General features: G+C 42.7%; 1 protein-coding gene across 1 annotated transcript in view; it reads left to right on the plus strand.

Moving 5' to 3' along the window:
* Positions 1 to 26,740, plus strand: part of ADAMTS19 (ADAM metallopeptidase with thrombospondin type 1 motif 19) — a 2,156,963-nt gene that overhangs the window by 2,088,161 nt on the left and 42,062 nt on the right. Inside the window, exon 22 of the mRNA XM_069625625.1 lies at positions 9,834 to 10,011. Within this exon, the coding sequence (XP_069481726.1) occupies positions 9,834 to 10,011 (178 nt within the window). The remainder of the gene's footprint in view (positions 1 to 9,833; positions 10,012 to 26,740) is intronic.

Consider the following 26,740-nt stretch of genomic DNA (forward strand, 5'->3'; position numbering starts at 1 on the left):
AGCAGGTTGATGTTCATCAAGGGATTCTTGGCTCCAACGATGATCCGAAGAAATGGCTGCAGAGGTCCTCTTCTTATCCAAAATCCAAGCTGGAATCCAGTCCAAGCTCACCAATGGTTGGGATCTGTAACATTCAAGCAGCCAGTCTTTGTCCAATAAAGGACAACTACTGGTTTCACATTTGCCCCACACCTTCTGGCACCACGGATGTGGTCTAAGACTAGACAGTCCCACCCCCTTCCTGGGCCACACAAACACCATTCCTGGGCTACACATACACAAAGAGGCATCACTAGCATGCTAAAGCAGCAGCTTTGTATGACCACCTTTCCCTTTTCACGTGAGTCTGGCCTACTTGAACATCCAGTGACTAGGAGGTTGCATGGCTGCAACAGAAGTTCCACTGCCTTGCCTTGAACCTCACCGCATCTCAGGCATGCCCAACCGGGCTACAATTGAGATCCGAAGTCATCACCACATAAAAATGGCCACCACCATTTCAAATCATCTGTTGGGCCGGGGCAAGCACACATGGAGCCCCTCCCACTCATTTCTCATTGGCCGCAATTACTGCTAAGTAGCCCAGTCCTGAGATGACAGCCCCCTGCTCGAGGCCACTCTTAAGGCCTTCAATCCTGTCTGGCCTGTCCAGCTCTGGTCAGTGTGCCGGTCTCAGCCCCTACATCGAGCTGCCCTAATCCATGCTCATTCTTCATGGCTTCCTTGACGTACCATCCTTTAAAGTTACTTTCTTGGGTAAGAGTTGGCTGACAATCTGTTTCTATTCCTTGCATTCTTTTTTACCCTCCAGCGCAGCCCACCCCTCATCTTAAGGTATGCTCAGCCAGACTATTTGCCCTCCTGAAATGTGCTGTGATTCTTTGTTCTGCCCGCTTGTCACCTTAACTTCCGTTCTTCATGCTGCCTATTCAACCTAGTACCTGCGCCTTACTTTGTTTCTGATGCGATGCCCCCTCGCCATTCAGACCTTTGTTCCACTGTGTCAAAGTCCTTGCTGCAGTGCTTCATATACCGTAACTTTGCGCGGTGGCTCATGACTCTGTTGGCTGCATTGTACTATGCTGGCCTTGTACCCTCCGTCTTGGCCTGATCAGCCATGAGCACTGATGTTCTTGGGGCGGTGGTACTCTCAAATACATGCCTCTGCTCCCTCCCCCATGACATGACTCCCACTTCCTTGGTTTTATTCCCCTCATGTAATTGCACTGTTTTAAAGTTACTTGCCATTCTATGTTGTCTACAGTCATTGTTCATCACTCTTTCATCATGGTCCATAACATTCTAACAATTTGCAAGATTTGGTACTTGCTTTGCTTATGTCTACCTTTCCTGCCAGCTGCTTCAGTGCTCTGTTTCTCCCTATTATTGTGATTGTGATTTCTTTCCTCGCAACCACACAACTCTCCCATTACTGCACTTTTTAACTTGTTTGTTGTTGTTGCATTTATTGTACACTTCATCCTCTTCCCCTCCCCGTCCTCTTTCATGTTTAGCACCTGCACTCTCTAAATCGTCTCTCGAACTAGTTACAACGTTTCTGTTTGTTTATTGCCCTTACGCCTCCAGCACTACCCCTCCTCCTCCTCTTCCCTTCTCTCATGCTATAGCACTTGCACGTTTCGAATGTATCAAGACCGTTTAAGAACGTTTTGATTTTGCTTTATGGAATTCTTTCTCATCTGTTCCCCCCTTGTTGATGCGCCTTGAAAAACAATGTTTGCCGTATAGTGTGCATTACGAATAACCAATAAAATAAAAAAGAATGCCAAACAACAATATGGCCAAAGAAGCTAGCACAATTCTCACAGCATGGACATTTGAGGGCACTAGCCATGTTTAGTAGCAATAGGCGGTGTGTGTAAAAAGCTAGGGTGATACAAAAGTATCCATTAAGAATTACAAGAAATAGAAATGGAATCATAGTTTCTCTGTACTAGTAGTCGCAAGTACTGATCAGTTTCCCCATAACATGTCAGCAAAAGGCAAGAGACGTGAAGCTGAAGTTTTAACTTTCCTTCAAAAAGTCAGGTCATGATAAAAACAGAGCAGAAGGAATGGGGGTCCATAGCGAACGACGGAAGGAAAGATGAAAAAAGAGAAATCTTTCCTAATAGTGACCGAGCAGTGGAAGAACTAGTTCTCCATGTTTCCCCGTGGGTTTTATCATCACATTTTGGGCCTCATTTTCCAGTGTCATGATTGACTTAGGAGGCATCGATAAAATTAGTAAACCTTTTGAGGCATGCTTTATTGCCTCATTCAATATTGCCAGTGATTCTTAATTAACACGTTGGACGGGCGCATGAGCCAATCAGGTTGCTTGGATCACAGGCTGAATCTCAAACTGACAGAAGCTTGCACTAGCCCCCTGCCATCTTCCCTCTTGTGCACCATCAACCCAACATGTCCCAGTGCCCTACCCACATCCCCCGCCCTTTGCTCCCAACTTAATCTATATCCTGTGCCTCCTGTTCTCCTGCACCAATCTTTTGCATCACCTCCAGTACCCCACTTACATATCTGTTTTTCCTCTAGGCGGTCCTGAGCCCCTCTCCAATTTCCATCACCGGCTCATCTACGATCTGCGTGCATGCTGCTGATGACAGCTTGCTAATAGTACCATGGGATTCAGCCCCTGAGTGCTAATAGCTGGGAAGGAAACCAAGCTGAACTTGAACAGTATGTGGAGCATTTGAACACAAATGAATTCAACTTAAAATTCACTACCAACTTTAGCAAAGAAATAATTCAGTTTTTAGATCTTGAAATCTATGTGGAACAGGACAAAATTCTAACAAGGCTATATGTCAAACCCACTGCAGGAAATAGCCTTTTGCATGCCCAAAGTAACCATTCAAAGCACATTATTTCAAATATCCCATATGGAGAAGTATTAAGGATAAAGAGAAACTGTAGCACAGATGAAACATTTGAAACCAACATTGAAAAAATGATCACTAAATTGAAACACAGAGGATACAAAGAGAAAAAAATAAAGGAATCAATTAAGAAAGCAGAAAAAATATCAAGAGAGTACTTATTAAAGGATAAACCGAAGAGTGAGAAGAAATTGACTCAAACTAAATTCATTACCACCTACGGTTCAGATGCTTCAAAACTAAGAAAAATTTTAACTAAGCATTGGAACATGTTAAAATTGGACAATAGTTTACTGAAGTATATTGATGAAAAGCCAGGTATTTGCTTTAGAAAAGCGCCAACATTGAGGAATAAGTTAAGTCCAAGCCATCTCAAATCAACACAAATGACAGATATAAGGAGTATGTTCCAGCAGCAACCGATCTATGGTACATTTAAGTGTGGAAATTGTAAATTATGCCCGCAAATAGAAAATGGCAAGAAAGTAATTATGCTACCAAATGGAAAATAATTTAAAATGAACAAGTTTATCAACTGCATTAGTAAATTTGTGATATATGCAATTGAATACCCTTGTATGAAAACCTACATAGGTAGTACAATAAGATGCTTAAAAATAAGAATTTTTGAACACTTAAGTGCCATAACAAATCAAGACCTCAGATACCCATTATCATTACATTGTCTAATGGAACATACAGAACTTAAAGTGGAGCAATTGAAAATCTATGGATTAGATAGAATTGAAGACCTGCCAAGAGGTGGTGATAAAGAAAAACTCCTGAGACAACGAGAATCAAGATGGATTTGTTCTATGGACACATGTGAAACTGGTCTCAATTCAGAGAATTAATTTTGTAATTGGCTCTGAAATTGTATATAATAACAAAAAGTCTGTTACTTAAATTGAATTTACAGGAAGCTCAAAGTTTACTAACCTTTTATTTTATTTTAATTAACAACTGTCTACATTTTTCTCTTATTCTTTGGTAGAAATTGAAATGTAATCTGTCAAAACAACACCTAATTAGTTCTAACAATAAATGCTCCCCTAATGGCAGAAACATTGAGGAATATAAATGCTACCTTGATAATATTTAAGTAAAATAATTAAGCAAATTCAAAATGGCCGCCGAGGTGAAAGCATGATGATGTCATCATGCATGCAGAAACGCGAGCGTGATGACGACACGCGCATAAATAGAAGTAACAGTGCGAAAATGGAGAGAAATAAGCATTCCTGTATAGGAGATCGCGAGCGCATCCAAAATGGACACCGCGGTGAACACGCATGCATGATGACGTCATCACGCATGCAAAATTATGAGCGTGATGACATCACACACAATATTAGTTTAAATAGCGCGAATTCAGAGGAAAACGAAGCGCGCCAGTGTAGAAGATTGAAAGTGACAAGCGGATCACTTCAAAAAGTGACAAGCGGATCACTACTCAAAAATTAATGTAAGCTAAGGAAAACCTTTATTCCCTCATAGGCTATAAAGTCTGGTAGCAAATAGTTAAACCAATTTATCTTAACCTAACTTTTAAAAAATGTGTGCCCTTTTATTTAACTAGGGTTAATAACCAAAAGGAAATAGAAGTAAAGTCAAAGGAAGCGCCTAAAAATAAATGATTGAACTGTGGCAAAGCTAAATCTACAGTATTGGTGAGTGCCATCTATTTGGAATCTTTTTTTTTTCACCTTGATCTATTTGAAAATGTTTGAAAAAATTAGTAGTTTTGATTAACTTTTTGGTACAACAAGAATGCAATTTGTATGCTCTCTTTCTTTTGTAGAAAATAGAAATTGAACCTCTCCTGAAGATCCTTAGTGATAGTAACTAAGGTGAAACACGTGTAGAGAGAATAGAACTTGAGAGAATAAAACTTGAAAATGAGACAGTAAAATTAGTGAATGGAACAAAATCATGAGAAATATATGAAATATATGAAATAAACATATGTATATTTTGAAAAAGACACGGAGTGTGAAGGAAATGTATTTTGGCACTCAAGAAGATATAAAATTTGAAAACTGGAAAGTTGCAAGTGGAAATGTATTTTATTTGGAAAATAATAGCTAGAACACCTGCTTCTGCGGGCAAGATTGGATGGTAAATGCCTGGAGCCCAAGTAATAGGCCAGAGAGTAGGCTGCATGAGGGCACGGTTCCAGAATTTGGGGGTTGCCTGGGTAGTGGGTGCGCTTAGGTTGGGATTATATTTGATTCCTGAATTCTCATAATTAGATAACTGCAGTGCCTAGTGAAATAGAAACTCGCCCCCTTGTCTCTATACATTGAAAACATAAAAATGTTGTTGCTTAGGCTCATGCACTTATCTTCTGACAGGTTTTCAACAGAAACAAATATCTCAATCAATCTTTGAGTAAAGGTTTTAATAAATGCTTTCAATGAGCTGACATGTGTTTCGACCTACGGTTGTTTTCAAGGATTTTTATTACATTGAATTTGTCTGTAATTAATATTGCATAACATTAAGCCATGTATAGATATGTTCAATTCATCATCACATCATCATCCATTGATAAAAATGTACATAAGATCACAAACGTGATCAGATGTGTGAGGAGATATCAGCAGTATTGATGCGCATAGGAAAACCTGATCCATATATTACGTAATCGTTTTTCCAAAACCATTTGTACATTTAAAGTTTTTTGTTAAAAATATATTTTGATGGAAACAGAATGCTCCAGACACAAATGATTAAACATAACATATTGTTTTCAGAACACCAAAATCATTGTTGACAAATTGTGTAATTTAATTGGTCAGATACCGTCGTCCAATAAATCAGACCATAACAATCATAAACGAAAATCCAAATGTAATCAGAAGAACATTAATTGTCATTGGTGTCCATGGATTTGGTATAAGACAACAACAGTAAAATTCAGCAGACAACAATTCAAAAATCCAATATATACCACAAGAGAAACTATATATTAGAGAAAACAAGAAAAATAAGAAAAAACAAGAAAAGAGAAAATAAAAACAGAAAAAACAAATAAAACAAGAGAAAATCGAGAACTGGGCATCAGTCCGATGTATCAAAATATAAGTTTTAACATATCATAAGCATTTGCTTTAATATAGTGTCCCTGCATGCAATTATCTGTCAAATTGTTGAATATTTGTGATTCCGTAAACCAAGATGATGAGTTCTGCCTTTTCTGAAAGTTCCTTAAGAGCAATTGGTCACCCACACCCATGTAAAGTTAGATATATAGTAAATGCATCTTTTATTTTTATTGTTTCCCCCAAGTAGCAATGTTGGCAATGTCAAAAGTCCTTATTTCTATATATAGAGACTCACATTTGGGGGGTCATTACGAGGTAGGGGGTAACCATGCCGCTATGCAGCATGGCTACCCCCTTACCGGATCTGGGTTCCTTGAATGAGGAATTACCGGGCCATTCCGACCTTGGAGGGCCCGGTAATTCCTCATTCAAGTAACCCATCCCCATTCCCATTCAAGCCCCCATAGGGCTCAATGGGAATGGGGAGGGTGCTAACAACGGGCCCGTTGTAAGCACACTGGTCTGCTTTCAGGACCCACTAAGGATGCCTGGTTTTACCAGGCGACCTTAGCGGGTACCGCGAGCAGAACTCGTAATAAGGAGGTAAGGGGTTCCTTAGCGGGTACCGCAAGCAGAACTCGTAATAAGGAGGTAAGGGGTTGACGGCTCCAGCACCTTTACCGGTGCCGTTAACCCCTTACTGCCTACCTTGGAATGACCCCCTTGGTCTGTTGCTGAAATTGCTCAGAGGGGAATCTAGCTGGATACCTAGAATGTTAATATGATTGAGTTTTACATTGGAATGTTGAGTTCTCTTAGTCACCATTTCATTGTATATGAAAACTAAAATATAAATAAAATTGAAGATGATAATATAATGTGGGATATGCTAACACCCATGGTCACTTCTATATCTAATTCTTGATTTGGCAGTAATTCAGTAGAGCAAATTGTCCAATACCTGAATAGATGAGCAAAATATATAGTCTGTTTTACTAAAATGATATCTGAGTTACAAATTACTTCCTTTTTTACAAGACTTATAGTTTCTCATAGTTTCCATAAGCCAAAATAATATAATGTAGCACTGTACTTACACTTTCGATGGATGTTCTCCTTTTGTAAGAATTTTCTGGGTGTCCTGTCAGGAATCACCCTTGGTGTGCCAGGAGTTATTTTTCTCGCGGCCGCCATTTAAACACATTGTGCCCGTGATAACGTCACACGTTGCATGTGACGTTGTCACATTCCGGCATGTTGATAAACAAAGATATATCTATGCAAGTTGTGCACTTTGTTCTTGTACTATATTGCAATGCCACCTAAACATGGGATTGTATCCCTAAATATTTGTGTGACCTGTTCTCATTACTGTTCTCCTGGGATGACAGTATTTTGGATGATCACTCGAAGTGCCCATGCATGTTTTTCAGTGTTTGAGCTAGTTGTTGGTGTTGATCACCATTGTTACAATTTACTTGATGATTAGTCTAATTCAACTTTAATGTGACCTACACAATCCAATTATGTTTATGTATTTTGTTGCAAACTCTACCAAGTGGTGCTTACTGCTTGTTCAATTGATGGTGAGTTGGGTGTAAGGTTTAAGGTTGGAGGCGAAGAGTTGGGTGAGGTTGCCTTTGAAAGTACTGCATGGTCCTGGGGGTCCTGGAGGAAGGTAGATGAGGAGAAGGGTGATAGTTGAATTGGGTGAGCTGCTGATTCTAAGATGGCTCTGCAGTATGGGATTTGGGTGGTGGCAAAATCCCACAGAGAGATGGTGTTTCCATATATGAAGGCCATACCTTCTCATCACCACAGCCAATCTGTCTTTAGCATTCAATTTAATTGTTTATCACCTCTAAACAAATGCTTGTCATTTCTTGCAGGTGATGTCGCTAATTTGCATGAGCTATTAACTATTATGTTCTTATCATTATTATTATTATTATTATTATTATTATTATTATTATTAATAAGCACAGACCTAGCTTTTGGAAGCAACAAAATGCTTTACAAGCCATATGGTGAGGTACACAGTGGGGGAAGAAAAGGCACAAAGTAGGGGCAAACTACCAACAGAAGGGGCAGGGGAGAACAGGTAATTTGCAGCACAGTTGTAATCTTCTTTCTAGAAGTTTACCTGAAAAGTGAAACACTAGACATAACTTCTTACTCAAAGAGAAATGCCCTTAGAGGGAACTGTAAGAGCATTGTTCCAATTCTGCTTTGATGCTCCTTTATGCAATGACTGCTTGTGCTTAACCGCTTCAGCACCTTAAAGGAGCTACCGGGTGCAGAATGGGGTCTGTGTACTCCCACCACTGGATAAACCCCTCTGAAATGTCCTTGCAGATCTTTGATGAAATATCACAACTACGTCGCCATGTAGCATAACCTTATGATACATTGCAACGCAGATGTGTGCTATTGTTAGCTTGACATTCTCTGTGCTAAGCATTTGAAAGGCCTGAGTGTCTGTTGGCGTCACAAGTGTTGAGATGGCCTTCTCCATCTGCCCACTGACGCATGCCTTCAGTGATCTCCTTTAATCGCCTCTAAGTTTGCGGCTATGACACTCTCAAGGACCCTTCACAGCAAAGACACGAGCCTCATATTAACTTTGCCAATACAAACACAAGGAAGTAATACATGACCTGAACTCTTGGGAAAGGGCTTAGTTGTACTGACAGGCTAATTAGATTTGTTTTTGTTCTTTGACTTATTACAGTGATCCACAAATTAGATCGTATAAACCCTGGCAGCGAGTGCACCACTGGACCCCCACTAAGCTCCCCCACTGCCAGTTGATGATGAACACAAGAAGGGATTATAGAATACCTCCTGTGAACTAGGGGAAGACACTATAACAGTCTGTTTTATAAGCGTGTGTACATGCTCGACAGGCTGCAGGCATTCAGCACAAAGAAACAATCTTAACTAGAGCAAGGACGCATATACAAGGGTCATCAAATAAGTGTGGCCTTCATTTTTTTATTTCGTGTATATTTTTTATGCACTTTATATTAACCAGTGTGGTTTGGTTCCATTGTATTAACTGTTCTGATATGAATTCATTGCAGAAGATTGTTTTCTGCATCCTAAAACAGAGACATTGAAGAAAGTGCCTCGAATCAATTAAATAAGATGACTACTTTACTTCTGATTGTTCCTGCTCCAGATGAGGTTCGTTGGTTGAGCTTACACGTGTGCTTTAGCCCAAATAGCAATCCGTTCCATCAACTCAAACGGCTGCTGTTGTGCCTGGGCCCATTGGGCTTTGTCACCCATTGCACCAACAGAGGTGGAAGTATCCGCAAGTCCACTCTGGCCTGGAAGGTATGCTGAGAGTTCCCCATGGACATGGTTACTGCATGGCAACCGATCTCAATGCCATACACCCCAATGAAATGAAACAAAAACACTTTAAAGAGTGGTAAGGAAAAGAAATGGAGGGCATTTGTTAAGGTCAAAAATGGAGGATTATAATGTCGTTTCTCATTATTAATAGGGTTTCTCATTAATCATTATTAAGGATGAGATTAATAGGAAAAAAACAATAACACAGGAAAACACGTTAAAAATGGTGCACATGTTGAGATTCGATCACATGAAAGCCATTTAATTGAAAAGAAAACAGTAACAAAAGTGCATTTGTTTTCATGTGTACATGTTATTCGTGTATTTGCTATAGAAATTGACCCACAATTTTAGGGCCAACGTGGCCTTCCACTTGCGCTTGAATCTTCACTCATCCCAGGCCAAAGAGATTCTCATTCACCTCTAAATGTCTATTGGTTTCATCACATGCGACGAAGTGTATGTTTTACCTAAATCTAAATACCGGTTAGAATCTGTATATGACATAACCTCTATTTCATTATAGTGTTCCATTACCTGTGGCAAAGGAATGCAATCAAGGGTGATCCAGTGCATGCACAAAATCACAGGCCGGCATGGCAATGAGTGCTTCTCTTCAGAAAAACCTGCCGCGTACAGACCATGCCACCTTCAACCCTGCAACGGGAAAAACAATGTGAACACCATCACATCGCCCAGGCTAGGTGAGTAGGGCAAAATGTAACTGGACATTGAACATGTCTATTTTTCCCCCACTTTAATTTTATGTAAAGGCAGCTCTGCCGAAACACTTGTCATCCACAAAGGCTCTAATATCACAAAAATAAAAGGAATTTATAAATCTGATCATAACTACTTGCCTATTCCTTTGTTTCAGTTGATCTACGCTTCATCACAATTATAATGTTTTCTGCCAACCTGATTTTAAATGGTATCGACCCAAAAGGTCGTATCCAGAAGACCGTACATATGGTTCTCCCGCAATAGCCATATATACAAAATCACGACGGTTTCCCCCGAACTCCTACTTCAGTATTTTCGATTTCAGGGGTTGCGAGGGTGTCCCCCGCATGCATGAAAGTGAATGCGCGGGACATAAAAAAAAAATGCAAGATCGAATTGTAAAATGCGGCACAGTGGGCCTCATCATTTTGCAATTCGATGATTACGTCCTACGTTATTTTAATGCACATCCGTTTTAAGTTAAATCAGGGCAGAAAAGCAAGGTGTTATGCTTCTATGACTGATTTACCTTTCTGTCCCATTCTCCAGCAGTGTCACTACGAAGTTCCTATGGGTTCCTACAGAATACACCTTCATGTAGCACCTACTAAAGACCGTCGGATTCCATAGGAATCCGATGTAATACATTCTGCCTGCAAAGTGTAAGTTGCAGGTGGCATTTATTTTACACAAGACAGAGAGGAAAAATAAAGTGAACATAATACGCCTTGTTTTACTAGTTAGTGTTCCACTCCATCCTGGGAACTTTTAAAATGTCAGGCATTGGAGCCTGCAACATGTACCTGGTAACATTGATGGTCACCTGCATGCAAGCTACCTTCTGTGTAACACAAAGCTGTTTCATCTTCTTTTTCTTCACTGTTATCTATTCTGTTCAATCTCTCTTTATCCTCAGATATTTTTCTTACTTTCTTCAAAGCAGCCACTGTATCCCTCTTTAAAGGAAACCCACCTTGCCTGTCACCGAGCTGGCTAATGTTCTCCCTATTTCTCTTTCACCTTATCTTGTGTAGGCTCCACCAACATATTGTTCACTTTCAGCTTACTTCTTATTTAAACACACCTAAATCTGTCTAATCAATCTGGCTCAATCCGTCCGGCTCATTCTACAATAAATGCTCTTTTATCTGTTTCTAATTCTATCCTTCATGCCCGTCACTTGAAATGATCTATATTAGTTCTGCTAGATCTTAGCACAGCATTCGACACAGTGGACCCTCCCACCCTGCTGTAGTCTTTCCTCAAGTGTTTCTGGTGTCGCCTTTCAATGGTTTTCTTTTTGTTTATCCCATTGCTCATTTTAGGGTCTCGGAAGTGTTCTCTATCATGTTCCTACCCTCTTTCCAATGCGGTTCGCCAGGGCCCCCTGCTCTTAACACTTTATACTTCTCCCCTGACTCGTTTGATTTACAATCATGATTTTGAAGCACATTTTTATGCAGATGACTCCCACATCTTTCTTTCCATTGCTTCTTTTGATGATGCTATTCACTAATACCTATCTGTTGCCTTTGGGCAGTTGAATCATGGATATCCTCTGGTTTTCTATGCCTCAACCCCAACAAAACAGAAATACTCGTCTTTCCTCCATTATCCTCATTTATTTTTCCTTTTTCTATTGATTTTCCTCCAATGAAATTAAAAATAGATAATTGTTCTCGAAACCAAGGATTTAATTTTGACTCCTCTTTTAGTATACAGACTCAAATGTCCACTGTACACTATTCTTGTAATTTTCATTTCTTTAATATCAAGAAAATCCAATATTGGCTAACCTTTGCTTCTACCAAACTATTAATACAAACAATTGTCTTTACTTGGCTTAACTATTGTTCATTATATGTCGGCCTCCATAGTTCTGCTCTTTTTCCTCTTTGCTCAGTTTTTCATTTAGGGCTATGTATCAGGAGACAAATTCAGCAAGGTGGGGGTAGCTGCCACATAGACGGATTTGTCCACAATAAGGAATTTGAAAAGCGGGTAATTCTGCATGGTTGTCCCCAATCCCAGTTGACGAATAACATGTTGCGAGGAAGAGGAGAGAAAGGATTGCTCTGGGGCAATGGATTTGTCTTGGAAGCAATACAACGTGGTGCACCACCGGTTCGAATCCTGATCCCGCGCTTAGGAACCATTTGCTGGTGTTAAGCACATCATAAACGAACAATAAATACATAGAAGAAGATAGAATGTCTGATAAGGAACATGGAACATATATCCATCTTACTGAGCACCATGCTGGTGAGGAGTGTTTTGGTAGATTGAAAGGAGAGATTGAGTAGGTTTTATAGATGTTTAGGAGGCTCGGCATGGCATCTGCAGCAGTGGAGGTGAGGAATTGCTGAAGTTTCAGGTAGCTGTCAAAGGAAATCCCGGTTTGTGAGCTTTGCCAGAAGGGGTAGGAAGGTCAGAGGAAAGAAAGTATGAGAGAGGGGGATGGGTGATGCATTGGAGACTGGGAGAACAATCAGTAACATTTTAGTTCAGCATAAGGCTTGCAGGGCCATCTACGGGTGGATATTGTGTAGGGAGTTAGTAGTGTAAGAGGAGGACTCTGCAAACGCTAATGGCAAAATATGCCATCTGTTTGCCTGCTTGCCAGCTTTCCCTCGACACCTCTCATCAGAACCCACTACAACATGGTGCCCAATCAAGGTCTTCATGTTCACTCTGGTTGGAGTCTGTGACTTAGGTATTTTCTGACAACAACCATGGTCATGCACAAAGCCTTCTATCCTGGTGGAGGTAAAATCAAAGGTAAAGGTGGGAGGGAAGGAGAGCCCCAATTTGAGAACTGATTCTTCTGTGGGCGTCAGTACTCTAGAGTGATTAACATCACTTCGATATTCTCCAACATGGCCGTCTGTTTGGAGAGCAACAGTGTTTTTTGCAGTCACATGACCTGCCATCACATGGCCAAGAGGCAGAGAGGCGGAGCGTGGCAAACTGTTTTACATGTGTTGGGAAGCGAGTGAACATGTTGAATAATTCCTGCCTGAAGAAGCTTGAATTAAGAGCGGAACCTATGGTGTTTTTTAACCCTCATGGGTGAGCGTGTTTTTCTCGAGGTTCACTAAGATTGGCTGTTAGGCATATCTGATTTGATATTGTTGTGATGCATTGAAATTAATAAAGTTATTTATCTGCTCAAGTACGGCATTCAAGTGCCCGCGCATCTTTGTTTCTCTGTGTAGCTTGTAGTGCTATTGCCTGCATTGTTGTGAGAGACTGTGTTTGTGTGTATATTACACGGCCTGTGGTAGCAGTCGTGTAGTAATGGTTAAGTTGCTAAACCCGTAGGAAGAGCACTTTTTGAAGCAGCTTATAATTTCGCTCCCCCCGGACGAATCCTCACTAAACTTTGCAAAAAAAAGTATATGGCCTGCTCTGAATATTCTTGTCAAGTTTGGTGAGGTTTCGTCAAGGGGGGGCAAAGTTATAGGGGGTCCCAATAGACATAATGGGAAAAAACTTTGCTCACGCCTACAGCCCAAACCGGTGGACTGATTTTTTCACCACGGCAGGAGCTGTGGCTTGGTCCTGAAAGCGTGCTTTTGTAAATTTGGTGTAAATCATTCCAGTAGTTTTCTTTAAAACGGGCTAAACATAAGTAAAAGAAATTAGTGATATCTGGGTTCAGTCCAGAGACCCATTTCCCTGTTGGGACAGCCATCTGACTGGCCTATCGGGCGACGTGAAGTCCGCGGACATTGGGCTCGCCTTCTCATTGGATGCGGAAAAGCGTGAAATGCGTCAGTTTTCTCAAAACACACGCCATGTTGGATTCACAGACTTTTGCTGGTGTCCGCAGATGCAACGGAAGAAAAACAAAAAGAAACGCAAGAATGATGAGGATGGGATGGAATATGCAGTTTATAGTGGCTCACTGGAGCCTACTGCTGTATTTTTGAATGGCTTATAACTTTGGCGCCACTCAATGAAACTGCATGTCATTTTGGTGGGATTCTGTCAAGAAGGGGCAAAATTAGACGGGGGTCCCAAAATATTGTAAAGGCTTATAAATGTGGTGCCATTTGACGGATCTGCACAACAGTTGGCAAGCCGATGTTGGATCTATATATAAATAGTTTTTCAAAGTTTGGTGGGATTCTGTTGAGAGGGGGCAAAATTAGAGGGGGGGGTCCCACAATAATGTGAAGGCTTATAAATATGGTGCTATTTGACAAATCTACACAAAAGTTTTCGAAAAGATTTTAGATTGAGATATAAATGTATTTCTAAAGTTTGGTGGGATTTTCTCAAGAGGGGGCGAAATTAGAGGGGGTCTCAACATTTTGTAGATGGCTTATAACTTTGTTGCTGTTTGACAAATGTGGACAAAAGTTTTGAGAAACATTATAGACCCAACCTTCAATGTTTATGTAAAGACTGAATGGATTTTGTCAAGTGGGGTGTAATTTGTCTGACTATTGTATGTACATACATTTTGACACTTTTGAAAAAATAAAACATGGGTGGATTTCAAGCAAACCCATGTAAGGAGCATTGGCAAGTACTTTAAAGCATGGTTTTGCAAATGTGCCTGTGTTTTATTTTTTGACAAGTGTCATAATGTAGGTACAAAAAATAGTGATATACCTTTGGTGACTGAGGTATGGCCTGTGGTCATGGGCAGTGGCCAGATTGTCCGCGTCATGACAGTATACCATTACCTGGACAATCTGTCTACTGGCCATGAATGCGATTGACTAAAAATGGTGTTAAAGTGACCATGTCCAACTGGGACGGATATGTGGTAAAGGTTTTCGAAAGTAATATAGGTTTGAAATGCTAAGAAAAATGTGCTCGTGGTAATATGGGAATAGGGTTCTGCAGGCTGCCATGGAAAGGGAAGATGGGCTCTGTACGGAGCCGCGCCTTCTCATTCCATGGTGGCCATCTTGGAAAAGGATTTTCGTTCCTACAGCTGGCGTCCCACTATAGGAGGAAAAATCATTTTCTTTAGCACCCCGGGTTCCCTCTTTGAGAAACCAGGGGTGCTAATGGCCTTTATCCCCTATTGCAGGGGCTGCAATGGAGGATAATGGTCCGAATCCCTTGTTATTTATTTATTTATTTATAACGTGCCAAAGCTTGCAGACATCAGGACGCACACAAACACACTTCGCTAGGGCCGATAACTTGGGCTGCCAGGCTGTTATCCCCCGTTCCGGTCCCAGGAACATGGGATGAACGTCACATTGTTCCCATTAGCATAACACAAAATGCTAATAAAAATGTTGGAAAAACAAATGGACTCTTTTGTACTTTACTGAGAAATATATAGTAGATGGAGTCAATACGATTGTTTTTTGTTCTATATTTTAACTGTGAAAGGTGGTTCCTAAAGGAACCTTTCTTTTGTTTAAAAAAAAAAAAGTTTTCAGGAGAGGTTAAAAAGTAAGGTGAGGAGACAATGGAGGGAAGAGGCCCCAAGCACTAATATGGAGGGTCAGGTGGACAGGGGAAGACGTTGCGCGTGTGTTACTTCTAAGGTAGTGGGCAGTGTTTCTCATGCTCCTCGATTACAGCTTCAAACGCATGTCGGAATTGCTTCCCCCCGCGTGTGGTGTGTTGAAGTATATACAGAGGAATGTTGTCTTCCAAATATATGGATTAAAAGCCTCTTTTATTGCTTGCAAGGTATCTGGTGGGATTGTGTGTCCCACAGAAGTAGGCTGTGTGGGTACAGTATTGGTTGAGGAAGATGAAGTGGAGGAAGACAGCCTATTACTTGCTAAAAAAAAGGAACAATCTTTCTCAGGGCATTGCAGTGGTTGGATTTGTTGTGGTGTTGCATGGAGGTGGTCCCATAGCAGTAATGTCCAGATAGTTTGTGACTGAGTAAGTGCATTTCACTTTTGTACCTTTAGCCTTTGGTACATTCCCAACAGTGGTAAAGAACTTCCACATGTGAACTGCCACACCCATGATTCTCTCTGGGTGCTAGAGGTAGGCACTTCCTCTACCTCATCTTCTTGGTCCTCTTCATTGTCTTTGGAAATACTGTGCTTTTTTGTTGTGTGGGTCCTCCAGCTGGTGGTGGTGATGGCTCTTGAGGAAGAGGGATGGCAATAGCTGATGCCATTTTTAAGATAAATAGCAGTTTTGCTAATATTTTTCCAAGTATGTACTTTGTATTAGATTGTTAATGGATAAAGAGTAGGAATAGGTGTAGGAGCTGTGCAAGGGTAAATTTTGAGCTTGAAAGGTCCTAGATCAGTAGAAAATGCAGTTCTGAACTGTCCTCGAAGCAAGGACCCAAACGCGAAGTGCAAACGCATTCATGGACACCTCTTCATGCCACGCGCAAGCGCATGGTCACGTGGCGCTGTCCAGAAGTTCCACAATGATGTCAGACGTTTGCGGAAGTCGATGGAAGTAAAAACAGTGGTATAGAAGTTTTAAATATGATGCTAGAAGGTGGGAAATGGCAGAGTTTTAAGGTGAAACGTTGTACATTGGACAAAAAATGTTGCTATATTGGGGTAAGTATGATATTAGTAAGTTGTAGGAAAATAGCATGCACTAGTAAACACCCATGGAGGTCTCAGAAAAAAATGTTGTTAAAGAGACGTTATGGTTAAGTTGTACCAATAAAAACCTATACAATTCACTGAAAGAACTTTGTTAAATGGACTTTATGTTAAAGTTACACTAATATGGCGGGGCGCTGTTGCGCACGTTACTGAATGTAACCTCGTGTGCGAGCTCCGGTGGTGTTTCGAGGTCCAGGGCATAAAACCTGCGGATCACATTCTGGTTGCACACCAAACTTCGTCCGGAGGTGTATGAAAGTTCAGAGCAGCCCATACTGAAAAATTACTGAGAATGGATTAAGAATAATAGAAATACAACCGAGGGCCTGCAGGAGGAAGAGCGCCACAAACGAGTAAGCCCCAGCTGCTGGGAAGCTGCATACACTGTACAACGGGGGAAGGCAGAGCTGAGCCGTGCCTTCTCCATGATCCCTGTGAGACGTATGGGCTCCATTGAGGCACAATCACCCGAACGGCAACCAACGGGAGGAGCAGAACCTCTACAATATATGCAGCACCGAAAGATTGCAGAGGACCACACCATATGCAGGCTGACTTTGAAGCGATGAACAGACCCAGGACTAGGCGGGTAAGCTTCAGCCCAAAAGACAATCCAAACTGTGTGCGGCCCAATCATGAAGATAACTGCGACCCTCACCTCCTGCCGAGTGATGCAGCGGGAGATTATGCGCATTGAGGTATAAAGGTCCGGTGTGCTGGAACACGGAGAACAGACTAGGCTAGTAGATCCATGCGCATAGATGCCTTTCACATATACAGTGGGGGGAGCGCAGACCATCTCCCCCCCGCTGGGCAAAATAACGCATAATACAGAAGTTACAGGAGAACACTAAGCACCACATATGTGTGGGAGGGTGTTGGTGCTGCCTGGACTGACGTCATTACACTAGGAGCCCTTTGGAGCAGGAGGGATACGGTAACCATCTGCTTCTGATACCGCTGTCCATTTGCTGAGCACGGACCACACAAGCACAATGACACAGTTAGCTATTGCGAGCTCAGCCAGGACCGTAGGTGACCTCTGAAAGTAAAGGTGTCAGAATCTTGAGAGCCAGAAAATGGTGGACACAGACCCTGGAGGAAGAGCCTGTCAGGCCATTTACACACCTCTGGTAGCACTGTGACCAACACACTAGCACAACCTACGAACTATCTGGGCACACCAGAACTCGCGGCAGGCACTCAGCCCACACGTGTTGAGATGGTGAGTGAAAGCATAGCTTCCCTCTAGCCTGGAACGGTTCACAACAATAGGAGCAGTGCAAACGTGGCAGTATTCCACACCTGCAGGACCAGAGCACACAGACACTCGCCACTACAACATGACTCTCTGCGGGAGGGGTACCCCCCTCAATCCCCATCGGCTCACAACAATGGGCCTAGCTTAATCGACGGCAAAACCGAATGTGACAAGCAACATGGGCAAATTGGAAGGCACTGGTAGACTCCCTCGCTGTGATCTGAACATTGGCACAGGGCAAGAATGCAGAGAGGAGCATAGGAGACAGCAGTAGGCTCCAATGAGCCACTATAAACTGGGTCAAACACACAAACTCCCGGTCACCGAGATTTGCGCGACACACAGAGATTGCGCACTTAACACGAGGCACACACTGCCCGCGACCCGGCATGGTCGGAAACACACACAAGGTTCTACACATCGCGACCTCGGGAAGAGGTCCCAGAAACACCAGCGTCCCCAAACCCAAGCAGACGGTGACTAAGGACAAGAGCCTGCCCTGCAAAACCAGTAGACATATAACCAAGGCTGCATAGTGTTCAACTACTGCTGCCCACAGACCTGATAGCGACACCTGTGAGAGAATTAAACTATTGAACGCACTACAATGCCCATAGGCGCTGCGGCCAAGAAAAAAGGATCAATAGACAGGTTCATGAAACCAGTAAACAAGGAGAGAGAGAAGAGCAGTGGCCCCACGATTCAAATGGCCACACCCTCGATACAGGCGACACAACCAATAATGGATCCACAGGAAGTCTACAACTCTATGCCACAAGAATTTGCAGAACTTAAAGACAATTTGGACGGCATAAATGTGGCGTTGATGCACGATCAGCTGGAAAATTCAACGGGTCATATCACTGAGACAGAGACAAGGATAAGCAAAACTGAGGACACCCTTGAAGCACTGCAGAATACCATCACACATATGGCTAAAGATTTGGGCACAGTCAAATTGAAATGCGAAGACCTAAGGTGAGGTTGCGCCGCAACAACATGCGCATATTAGGCGTACCCGAGGAAGCACTCAAGGGGCCGATGGAACAGGCGGTGGAAGAACTTCTCAAGGAAATCCTCGGGGATCCAGGATGGTCAGCAATGTTCGTGGTAGAATGAGCGCACATGTCCCTTGCTCTATGTCCTAAACCAGGGGCATACCCAATGCCAATAATAGCCAAACTCATGAACTACAGGGACAGAGACCTGGTTCTACGAGTAGCCAGCGATAAAAAAGAATTGAAACTCGTACCGAACACTCTTCGAATATTCCCTGATTACACAATTGCAGTGCAACAAGAATGGCGGCAGACATTCCTGGGAGTTAAAAATATGCTTTCGGAATGGAAGATACCATACGCAATGCGGTATCCAGCCAGGCTGCACCTACAGCGTAATGATAAGACATATTTCTTTACGTTTCCTGAAGAAGCAGCCACTTTTGTTGAAGCAAATATTCCCATACCCAACAACCAATCCCCCGAGAGAGACAAAATCATTAGCTGAGTCATCCAGGTAATACAACAGACGCTAGTGGAGAACCGACTAAACAGAGCAATGCGATGCAGCGACAGCGAACGACACACAGACACGATCAGCGACATTATATTAAACTAACAGTTGCAACATGCAAACTGAAATAATTAATTATGAGAAATAGTAACGCAAATAAGTCAGAACCGGATATGAAGACATAGGCAGAGGCGTCTGGAACCGGCTGCCACCAAAGTGCCCCCCAAATGCAGGTACATAAGCTAGATAATGGGGAGAGAGTTGGGGAAGGGTGGGAAGGGGGGTCACTGCATAGTCGAAGTTCGGGGATCCATGAGGGAGGGGGCGGTGGAGCGGGGGAAACAGTTGGGGTGTTAAAGTTGAAATAATGCAGGCTACTATGTATAATTGCAGCATCACAATTACACACTGGAGAATGATGGCAGAAACTGGGAATAACAAACCGTATGGCTAGCAGGAACCAAGATAAGATAAAATTGATAAGCTGCAATGTCAGGGGACTCAGGATGCCGGTAAAGGCATATGTCAACAGAGTGGACGCACGTATATTGTTGCTCCAGGAGACACATTTATTGCGTGAGCAGACCCCTAAATTCGCACCAGGATGGGAACCCCACCGCTTCTACACTTCTTATTCTACCAGAGCCCGGGAGGGTCATGATATTGGTGCATAGGAGGCTACCATTTGCACACTTCACAACGGACGGTGACCCCGAGGGCAGATATGTGGTGGTACACGGTAAACTAGGGAGCATGGAAATATTGCTAATCAATGTGTATGGCCCTAACATAGATGCCCCTGAATACCACACCAAGGTCTTCCAAAAAATGTGCTAAAGACCCGACTGCCCAAATCATCTGTGGGTGGATTTTAACACCATACTAGATCCAGACCTGGATAGAGCATTGAGTACCCCAGACCCCTGAAAGGTGCAGCTCGCGAAATAGGTATACGCATGGCAGATCTGGGATTGAAAGATGCCTGGCGCGTGCTACACGGAACAGAGCGAGCATACAGCATTTACCTCACGGTCCATGACATGCACTCCAGAATTGACCTACGGTTTGTATCTCAGAGAGTGCTGGGTTGGATATCAAATGCCACACTCTTATCTAGAACGTTGTCGGACCACTCACCGATACTACTAACACTCATTATCCCTGAGGTAACCCCTCAAAGGGCTCCTTGGCGATTTAAGGTGACACCACTGTCGGACCTAGTATACAAAGCAAACCTGATGCAACACGTCAATGACTACTTTGAGTACAACAACGGGTCAGTCGCCAGTCAAGCAACACTATGACAGGCATTCAAGGCCTATATAAGGGGCGTAGCGATTTCCACTGAAATAGGTGTACTAAAAGACATATGGTGGGTGTTGTAGAGAAAAGAGGGGGGAAATTGCCAAAATACAAGAGCAGTACACAGTAACCCCATTGGCACAGACTGCAACAGCGATCAAGGCACCTCTTGATGACTTCTGGACCGCAGCGACTGCATCGGCCGCTCAACGTTATGGCGAACAAGAAAGACCTGGTAAGTTGCTAGCACAGATGGTCAGAGGAGAAAGAGGAACCACGAACATACCATGTATAACAAGAACTGATGGTGTAGTAGTAATGAATCAAGAAGAGGTCAGTAAAGTCTTCTTTGATTTCTATTCCTCACTGTACTCTCCTCAAAGCACAGTGACAGATAAGGAAATAGATGACTACTTATCTAGGATACCCACAACCTTACTATCTGGGGAAGCCAGAGGTGCCCTAGATTCTCCATTGACCCTTGGTGAAAGTAAGGAGGCTATAAAGACCCTACCGTCTGGGAAAGCACCGGGCAATGATAGCCTAGGAGCAGAATTCTACAAACGAATTTATAGAGCTGTTAGCCCCTCGTCTCCTTAGTGTATGGTCTGAGGCGCTCGAACTGGGGAAATTGACAGACTCCACTCAGGAGGCGGTTATAACGTTGCTACTAAAACCTGTTAAACAACAAGAGCAATGCAGTTTGTACCATCCTCTCTCCCTCAGAAATACGGATGCAAAAGAGTTTGCGAAGATCCTAGCCACCCGACTCAATCTGCTGATGCCGCACATGGTCCATGAGGATCAATCAGGGTTCATGCAGGGCAGATCCACTGCAACCAATATCCGCTGTTGCTATAATATCATTGCAAATGTCCAGAGAGACACACAAGGGATAGCAATGTCCCTAGACATGCAGATGGCATTTGGCACAGTATATTGGCCATTCCTGTTCAGAGTCCTCAGAAACTATGGTTTTGGCCCGAACTTTATAAAGTGGGTACGCTTACTATATGTGCAACCCTATGCTAGGGTCTGTGTTTATAGTGTTTTATCATCAATTCTGGAGCTAGTGGGAGGGACGAGACAGGGTTGTCCACTCTCCCCACTGCTGTTCGCACTGGTGATAGAGCTGCTTGCAGACTTACTGGAGGCAAGATACAGTAGGGCAGGGATACCTCTGGCAGGTAAAACTGAGCTTATTACCCTCTATGCTGATGACATTAGGTTATACATCAGGAACCCAGAGAAGCATATGGCAACTATTCTAAAAGCAGTGCAGGAATTTGGGAAATATTCCGAACTTAGGCTAAATGCCACCAAATCAGAGGTCTTCCCACTAACAGATGCAACTGCATGCCCCACTGAATTGCACCGACTCAAATGGGCCCCCCCACAAGGTGAAATATCTGGGAGTAGATATAGCACGTACAACGCAACTAACTCGAACACTAAACTATGGGGTACTAGCTGAAACGCTTTGTACCAAACTATACCGGTGGAACCACTTACCAATCTCCCTGATGGGACGACTTGCACTGGTCAAAATGATTATACTTCCAAAAATATTTTATTTATTTAGCACAATACCAGTGTGGCCAGGAAGAGCCTTCCTCACCAAGATACAAGGAGCATGCACAACCTTTATATGGAAAGGGCAGTCTAGAGTGAGTTGGAAGCAACTCACTGAACCATACAAGAGGGGTGGATTGGCTGCACCTGACTTTGTACTCTATTTCCTATCTGCTCAAGCCTACTATGCAACATACTGGATGGAAGGGGGCCCCGGAGCACCACACGTAGCAAATGAGACACACAGGGAGGGTACTGCAGGGCTCCTCTATGGATTGGTGGCGAGACAATGGTGGAATGATAACTCCATGAACCCAGCACATGTGACATTTAGAGCATGGGATAGATTAGTGGGTACCTCCAGAGACGCAATGCTTTATGACCCTGCGATGCCCATATGTGATGCACCCTACCTCCCCCCGACACAAGATGTGACACTAGCTACACATTGGAGAGAGCGAGTCATCAAACTGTAGATGTGTTCACTGATAAGCACTTTGTTAGCTGTGATGAGATCAAAGTGATCGTGGGGGATAGTCCACTCCAGAAGCTGCAATACTTCAGGCTGCACTCGGTGATGGCCAATACATGGGAGATCTTCCCTGCAGAACCCCCGATCCATCCAACCCTGGGATGAATACTTACCTCGAGTCCGTTGAAGAAAACCGCCTCCACACTCTATAAAATCTCCCTGTCAAACGGGGTGGCCCAGACCTCGAATCGCAGAGGGGAATGGGAACATGACCTGGAAACCACCTTTACAGATGCACAGTGGACACAATTTTGTGGGTTAACTAAAAGTATATCATGTAACTCTAGATAACGGCTGATTCACTACAAAATACTCAACATGGCTCACTACACCCCTGCCACGCTCAAAAGCTTGTATAGCACAACATCAGTTAAATGTCTCAGATGTGGGAGTGACAATGCCGGCATACTACATATTTTGTGGTCATGCACAAAACTAACAGGTTTTTGGTCTGACGTCTTTGAGGCACTGGACGAGATGACGGACTATTGCATACTGTGGGATCAAAAAAGCATGTGTACTGGGCATAGTGGCCAAGATGAATCCCATCCAACACAAATGTCTTAATCTGAGTGTACTGCTAGCACAACGAGCAATATTAATGCGCTGAAAAAGCAGGGAACCCCTAGGGCTGGGGGACTGGGTGAGAGACATGACCTAGGCGAATGACAATGAAGAAGTATACTCAGGACTACGCCCATTGACATGCCGCCCAAGTGATATCGGGGGATATTCAGGAAATACTTAGCCGATAAAAGGCAATGAGAAGAAGAACAGGATGAAATGTAATATGTAACTGTGTAATGATTGGAAGATGTAAAACATGAACGTGTGCAATGTTAAGTGAAGTAACCAAGATCTAAGTAACATGTCTAACTGTGCAAATAAAATAAAAGTTAAATGGACATTATGGTTAGGTTGCACTAATGAAAACCTATGAAATTCAAGGAAAAAATATTGTTAAAGGGACGTTATGGTTACAAGTAAAACTGAAAAACCTCAGAAATTCGCCAGTTAAGGTAAGCTAGAGGTAGTCATCATCATCATCATCATCAACAGCTTTACTCATCAACAACTTGACTATGCTTAACAGAAAAGTCTCAATAATATCCTGTGCAAGACATAACAATTAATAGAGTAAAATGTTTAATAAAAAAAACAATTAAATGTTCCCTCTGGTTCCAAAACAGTTTATCAACTAAGTCTCTATGACATCACGCCCGAGGTGTTCATCCAAAATTGCCAAAAACATAAGTGAAGGATGATATTGCTTGAAACTCATGTACTTTAGTAGGTGATTAGTGTGAGCAAAATAAATCATAAAATGGAACAAATTCTCTACTATTGCAGTATTATTTTCACATTGAAAATCAGCAGTTTCACTTTCACCCAATGTATAACTTAAAGCCTTCAAAGGCAGTGATTTAAGCACAATGTGTTGGAACTGGAGTAATAGAACATGGTCTTCGCTCATGTTGAGTACTTTTCAGAAGCTTCAAGTGTTTTTATGGAAATATAAAGACAAACTGAGGGTTTCATTATTTATCTCCCTCTCTTTGCCCAACATATTACACAATAACCAAGCATTTATAATCCAATCAAGTCTTTACCTGCACTGTCAGGGTTCAGGTACCATTCAATAAGACCATGTATCCTGATCTCGCTATTTATGCACTTAGGCCAGCTGACAAGCTTAATTCGCTTTTAAGTCCCTTAACAGACAGCGGGTCACATTAGTCCTCAGTTTAGCCAAATCAAACACCACAAGAGCAAAGGTGAGCATTTGATATAGTCAGGCAGATGGGAAATTCCCATCTCTGTCTGCATTGCAATCAAGGATGATAATGGCAAACATATTAATTTCCTAAGAAATGCATTTTCAGCAACAAGAATCCGATTCACATTGCAGTTCCACCAAAAACCTGCCTTGTGTTCGGCCACCTATACCGATTTAGCATTGTATGCCATGAGCATAGATTTCACAAGGTGAATACCTATAGTACTTGCAAAATGAAAGATGGCCGTGTTAAATTGTTCTACTCATTTCATGTGTTTTTGTACATGAGCCATCCAATGGAAAGATGTGGGGGAATATAGCACCCAAATAATCATAGGCACAGTCGTTCAGGTATGCTTAATAGCCACATAATTACCTGGTACCAATATGTTCAGAAAAATATTCATGCCTTGTTTATATTTTATATGTTTGAACATAGTATTGAAGAACATGTTTTGTTGCATCGCCTACTATGGATGCTAACGGTGCTCAAATCAATTCACTCATCACAGAATACATAGAATCAATCTGGATGGAGGTATTTTATTTGCAAATCCTTCTCTGGCTGGATAGATTGTCAGTGGTACACATATTGGAAATTACAGTGGTGGGAACTATACCTCCAAGCAAATGGCCTTCTTCATTCGTGCCCGTTGGCTGGACTGCAAATCTACCTAGATATACCAACACCACGAGGTGTGTCAGGAAGTTCTGGATTTATACTTTCTCAAGACTGATCAGAATTAAACCCCTATTTGAGTGGGGGTGACCCTGGCTCCGCTGGCGCTCTCAGGACAGGAAGTGGGGGAGGAGACCGAAACACCCCTCATCTTCCTCCTGCAGTGTGGCTGCCTGGCTCCAGTTTGACAAGCCGCCCCCCAGATTTGCATGTATGGCTTGAATGGTGATTGGATGTTCAAGCCATTTTAACGTAAAGTCGAGGGTCCTTGAGCATCATAGGAGACTTGGCCCTTGGAACACAGATTTTGAGGAAGAAGAAGGAGGATGTCTGCAGGCACCGCTAGTGACCGCCAAGGACTGCAGAGTGACTGCTATAGCTCCAACCTCCTCTTCTGATTGAAAGGGAAGAACCAGACTGGATGACTTTCTCCCATGGACTGGTGGGATCTACCAGACCCGAGACAACCTGCATTTTGAGCCATCCCTCGAAGAGCTGTGACTGTCCTGGATTGCAATTCTCCAGTAACCTGGAACCTGGACCAATTTGCTATGCATCGTCTCCTGAAGTGCGGATTCAGCTGACTTTTCGTGGGCATCCTGCTGGACCTCCAGTGACTCTTTCCCGCTCTGAGATGTCTCCCCTTCTGAGTCAGGGACCAAGAAATGGAGAGAAGTCTGCCATATGGCAACAGTTGCTGAACCGAAGCCTGTGTTGAGTCCCAATATGACAGTATTGTGAAGATCATCGGATGGGTGTCCCATCACAAGAAGATGATTGTCTGCTCCAGCCAAACATTCCTTCTTCAGCCTACAAGCCAAGTGCCAAGAATCCAAACAGGAGCTGCTGTCGCCTCATCTGGGCACCTGCCGGTGGCACCATCTTCTTTCTTCTAGAAAAGGCACTGTCCCGATCCTAGGTACTCCCCTGGGTGCCTGCTTTGTTAAAATGGACTCCTCCTGAGCTTTCCTAGACACATTGTGGTGGACAACCCAACTGTGTTCTCCCAGGCATAAGGGCACTGGTCCTTTTGTCTACAATCCTTCAGAGGGGGTGCTGGACCTCCCTGCACCACCATTTAGCTAAACATTTTACTTACCTGCAACACAGAAGAAACCTGCTATTTTTGACAACTTTGACAGCATCTTTTGTTTTGCCATCCAGAGGCCTTAGTTCCCCAGTGCCTGCTCTGACTCTGAGACTCGTATCCCCAGATAGGATTAGACTTCTTAAAGTATAGGCTTCTTAAACATACTTACCAGTATCTGTGTTGGGTTACATAATGTTGGTTACAAGAATTGATTTCTTACTCTGACTACTTACGTATACACAACTAAAGTCTACTACTGCCTTGAGTAAAGCTTAAATGTCTTACTGTGTAAATGTGAATACGTTTACTTACCTATGATTCTAATATTATGTTAGTTGCCTTAGTATGTATAACAAATAACCATATGTGTATTAATATACTGTGTATAAGTGTATTCTTGACTATATGTGTGCCCTGAGTTCTTT

The sequence above is a fragment of the Ambystoma mexicanum genome, chromosome 6p, assembly GCF_040938575.1.
Source record: "Ambystoma mexicanum isolate Mex_15411 chromosome 6p, UKY_AmexF1_1, whole genome shotgun sequence".
Taxonomy (NCBI): domain Eukaryota; kingdom Metazoa; phylum Chordata; class Amphibia; order Caudata; family Ambystomatidae; genus Ambystoma; species Ambystoma mexicanum.